Raw genomic sequence first — 4,914 nt, forward strand, 5'->3', positions numbered from 1 at the left:
TGTTAATTTTTAATTGTTAAAAAATATTTTTTAAATAATATTTTAAGCGCCTTTATTTCGTAAAAAAAAAAGTTGAAAAAGATTGTAAGGGACAACTGGCTAGTGTAGTGACTCGTGATGACCCCGACAACTTGGTTACTCACATAGCTCATATATACCCCCTCTTCATGCTTTCCAATTAAGCCAAACCAAATTCTCTCTTCCCTTTCATTCTATAACTCTTGTTTTCTCTTCAATTCGAATCAAACATGAGTAGTGGAATTGTGTGGTCACTCGCATTATTATTGAGTCTCGTGTGTCTTAATCCATTTCAATTATCTTCGGCACAGCTTAGTCCAAACCATTACGCTAATATCTGCCCCAATGTTGAATCCATCGTTAGACAAGCAGTTCAAAAGAAATTCCAACAAACCTTTGTAACTGTTCCTGCCACGCTCCGTCTCTTCTTCCACGACTGCTTTGTCCAGGTAAAATTTGTTAAATACGACACATGAATAGTTATATTTGTAACAGAATTCAATTGTTGTTAATGGTTACGTGTATGCAGGGTTGTGATGCTTCAGTGTTGGTAGCATCAACAGGGGCAAACCAAGCAGAGAAGGATCATTCGGATAATTTGTCATTGGCTGGAGATGGATTTGACACAGTTATCAAAGCAAAAGCAGCGGTTGATGCTGTTCCTCAGTGCAGAAACAAAGTCTCCTGTGCTGATATTCTTGCTTTGGCAGCCCGTGATGTCGTTGTTCTGGTTCGTTAATTAACTCCTTCATTTTCATCTTTCAAATCATTCATCATCACATCATTATTCTTGCAATTAACTGTAAGTGTGCTGGAGACAATCATAGACTTCATAGTATCTATCCATAAAAATTCAACCACGCACTAAATTAATTATTTATATAGAATATATGTTAATATATATAATATACGTTAAAAATAAATTAAATATCATATATATTTATACACAAATATATAGTATCTGATTTAGTATCGAAAAAAATTCCAAATTTATTATGCACGTTTATACGTATTTCGTAAATTATATTCATACTCTATTTTATCAAAATTACACATGTACCTTTCTATTTGGTTAATAATTTTAATATACTTATCTCTTTTTTATTGCGTATTAAATTTAAAATGTTAAAAATTTATTGTAAAAGACAGTTTCAACTCCACATTTTTTTATTATCCAAAAAAAAAAACTCAGAAAGGCAAAAGAATAGTTACAAAAAAATAAAAAACTCTTTTATTTTAACATTGTTATGAATAAGAACTTTATCATTCTTTTAACATTTCTAATATAACTCACTCCCTTTATTCTTTAAATGAAGTTTGAGACTTAAGTAGCAGTAATTTGAATCTTATACCTTATGAAATGAGTACATATCTTTAAGACTTGTAAAAAGAAGTTTAGCTTGTTGGTTAATTTAGTTCATTAATGAAAGGAGGCTGTTGATTATAGGCTGGTGGACCTTCATACACGGTTGAATTGGGAAGATTTGATGGGTTAGTATCAAGAGCTTCTGATGTAAATGGAAGGTTACCACAACCAGGCTTCAACTTGAATCAGCTCAATTCTCTCTTTGCCGCAAATGGCCTCACCCAAACTGACATGATTGCCCTCTCAGGTATTACTCAATAATGGAACTGGGACCCATTTACTATGACTTTTTAAATTCATTAACTTAACGGCAAAATTTTATTATTTTTTTATACGGACGTTGGTACATAACATCAATTATGTAATATATTATTGCCCCTAGCCATTCACACCCTCGTGTTCTTATATGATTCATCAATAATAAAAACAAACTTATTTTAATTTAATAACGATTTATAAAAATGATTAAAGTCTAAATTCTTAACTAGTAGAGTAGTAGTGCCTATCAAAGTAAATATATAAGTTTTATACTCTTATCATTAACCAATTATTAAAAAAATTAAAATAGTTCTTAAAATTAAATCCAAAAAATAATTCTTGCTTGAAACTTCTTAAAATAAGTTATTCAATTTGAATGGCTATCGCCTTCTAAACAATGCATCGTCAACTACTAAACATAAACAATAGCAAAGTCCTTATAAAATTTCAAGGATATCGATACCTTTTTTATTTTATTTGAATAATTACAAATATCATGTGTTCTACTAATTTATTAACTTCTTTTTAAAAAAGTTATAATATTCCTGATCTAGTTTTAGTTTTTATTTATAAAAAAATAGTACCGAAACCCTTATAACAAGTAATAGCACCAAAGAAAATTTCCTATGATGACAAACAAATCACATATATAATGCATAATATCCTTTTTGTTTTAAAGCATTTGTTACGTTAAAACTTTGGTATGTATAACTATTATTTGGAAAAAAAAAATGCTCTATCTATATCCAATTGAGTGTTATTAGACGACTAATAGATTTTCAGCCAATATATAACCAACATTTATATGCTTTCTAAAAGAAATAAATGAAATACATAGTTAACAAAAAAATAAACTACATATTTTAACTAAAAATGAGTTTAAAAACTATAAATAATCTCGGAAAATATTATCTAAATTTTTTTCTTTGAAAATATTAGATTAGAAGACACATAAAGATTGTATTTCTAACACATTTTTTTAAGTAAAATTTTTTTATAAGTTTGCATAAATTTTTGTATAGATATTTTTTATTTATCTTATTTTAATATTTTTTATATCAACAAAAATCAAAATTTAAAATTTTGGGTCATAAAAATTTTAATATCATATTATAAAACTACTTCTCTTCAAAAATTAAATTAACAAGTAGAAGTATATAAATAGTTATAAACCTTTTAAACTTCAAAAAACATGGAAGCTTGATCATCTTTTTAAAGGGTGATGATGAATATGCAGAAGAAGCCCAATATTGAATGATTGAATTTTAGTGTTTGCTATGATCCTTAAAAAGTATTGTCTAATTACTAAAATAGGTAAAATAATTATTCTAAATTCAAAAGTATAAAAGTTAAAGAATTTTAAATATTTTAAAATTATTATTAAAAATAATTTAGACAAAAATTAAACACCAAACAAAAAGACACTATAGAATTGCCTTTGAATTTTATGGTGATCTATCTAAAAGCACAATTGGCATTTCAGCATTTTCACGTGCGTTATTACAGGTGCACACACCCTTGGATTCTCGCACTGCAACAGGTTCTCAAACAGAATCTACAGCACCCCAGTGGACCCCACACTGAACAAGCAATACGCTGCACAGCTCCAACAAATGTGCCCAAGAAACGTGGATCCAAGAATCGCCATCAACATGGATCCAAACACACCTCGCACCTTCGACAACTTTTACTACAAGAACCTTCAAAACGGACAGGGTCTCTTCACCTCTGATCAGATCCTCTTCGCTGATCAGAGGTCTAGACCCACCGTTAATTCTTTTGCCTCCAATGCTAATGTCTTCAACTCCAACTTCGTTGCTGCAATGACCAAATTGGGTCGCGTTGGGGTTAAGACAGCCCGTAACGGAAAAATTCGTACGGATTGTTCCGTTCTTTGATTCAAGCATGCAAGCCACAAATACTACAGGGTACTTTAGTTATGTTTCACTGCATCACGCAGAAAAAGAGTGAGAATTTAAAAGGAAAAAATGTGAAAGGGTTATGTTCATTAAATTGTTGTCAATAAATTTGTTTTGGAATAACCGGGAGTTGGTTGGTTGGGTTAAAAAGAAAATTAAAGATATGGCGGCTGTATTTTTTTTTTATTTTTTTTGTTTTCTTCATTTTGTATGAATAATAATGTTTCAAATAATACAAAGTCCTCTAATTTGAGTAAAAACGAAATCAAATTAGAGGATTGCTCATTGCATGATGAAGAATAGTCTCTTGCGTGGGGATGGTATAGTTTCCTAGCTAGATTTATTTACCGAAAAATTAAATAAATATGAAAAAATGTATTGCCTTTTCTCCCGTATCCTTTATTGTTAAACATCCTCCATTTTCATGTTCAATTAATTTAGATTATGTATGGTAGGAAGTAGGAATGGAATTATTTTTCTTCGTTTGTTCGCTTGTCACTTTTCAGTTGAGATAATCAACATTTTACACCCACGCACGAATACAACGGCCTAACAACACAATGCAAGTGCGAATACGTATTAAATTCATTGACCGTATATTTGAATATGTTTATTATGATTCCAAAATCATGAGTGCATCTTATCTTATATATACCGTAATTACCAAATATAAAAGACAAGTTACATATATAAAATATTTAAAAATTAAATTTATTATATTACAATTTTTTAATACTGCAACAATTTTTATAGATATGAAAAAGTTATAAAAACATCCACAATATTAAAAAGTGATAATCTAATAAATTTAGTTTTTAAATATTTTATATACGTAATTTGTTCAAATATATCATTACAAACAACCTCGCATGGCATTGTTGAGCTATTTTCCGTTGAAAGGATACGCAATTAAGTATAGATCACAACTAACTTTAAAGTTGTTGGAAAAACTCAACACAGGTTTAAAATAAAAACCTTTTTAACAGTGGAAGTATCAGAAATAATTTTTCAACAACATGTGCGATTAAATAGGCAATATCAAAAATACTCCAAGTAGCAAATATAATGACAGAAATTAAATAATTAGACACCAGAATTTTAATGTGGAAAAACTCCCAAAAGAGAGACAAAAAACTCACTGGACCTAGTCCAATAAAATCTTTCACTATCAAAATAATGGATACACAATCAGTCTTCCTAGTGACACTAGGACATCTCAATAATCAACAAAATACATCACCAAAACTAATGGAATCAACATAAACCCTCCACAAAGTGGGTATCTCAAATCAGGCAAAAGAGAAGGAAATACAATTAGCAAGTTATATCCTAATGTTCATCTCTACACCAAGA

At 29.5% G+C, this 4,914-nt stretch overlaps 1 protein-coding gene across 1 annotated transcript; it reads left to right on the forward strand.

The window, feature by feature from the left end:
* Positions 1 to 168: 168 nt before the first annotated feature.
* LOC107481407 (peroxidase 51) lies at positions 169 to 3,948 on the forward strand. The gene is made up of 4 exons (XM_016101689.3): positions 169 to 467; positions 548 to 748; positions 1,466 to 1,631; positions 3,149 to 3,948. The coding sequence occupies exons 1-4, from the start codon at positions 249 to 251 to the stop codon at positions 3,538 to 3,540; spliced, it is 978 nt and encodes a 325-aa protein (XP_015957175.1). The 5' UTR covers positions 169 to 248; the 3' UTR covers positions 3,541 to 3,948.
* The last annotated feature ends 966 nt before the right edge of the window (positions 3,949 to 4,914 follow it).

The sequence above is a fragment of the Arachis duranensis genome, chromosome 1 (assembly GCF_000817695.3).
Source record: "Arachis duranensis cultivar V14167 chromosome 1, aradu.V14167.gnm2.J7QH, whole genome shotgun sequence".
NCBI lineage: Eukaryota > Viridiplantae > Streptophyta > Magnoliopsida > Fabales > Fabaceae > Arachis > Arachis duranensis.

Coding starts and splice junctions, on each gene's coding strand:
- LOC107481407 (XM_016101689.3), top strand. CDS start 249: ATGAGTAGTGGAATTGTGTGGTCACTCGCATTATTATTGAGTCTCGTG. Junction 468..547: donor TCCACGACTGCTTTGTCCAG/GTAAAATTTGTT, acceptor ACGTGTATGCAG/GGTTGTGATGCTTCAGTGTT. Junction 749..1,465: donor CCCGTGATGTCGTTGTTCTG/GTTCGTTAATTA, acceptor TGTTGATTATAG/GCTGGTGGACCTTCATACAC.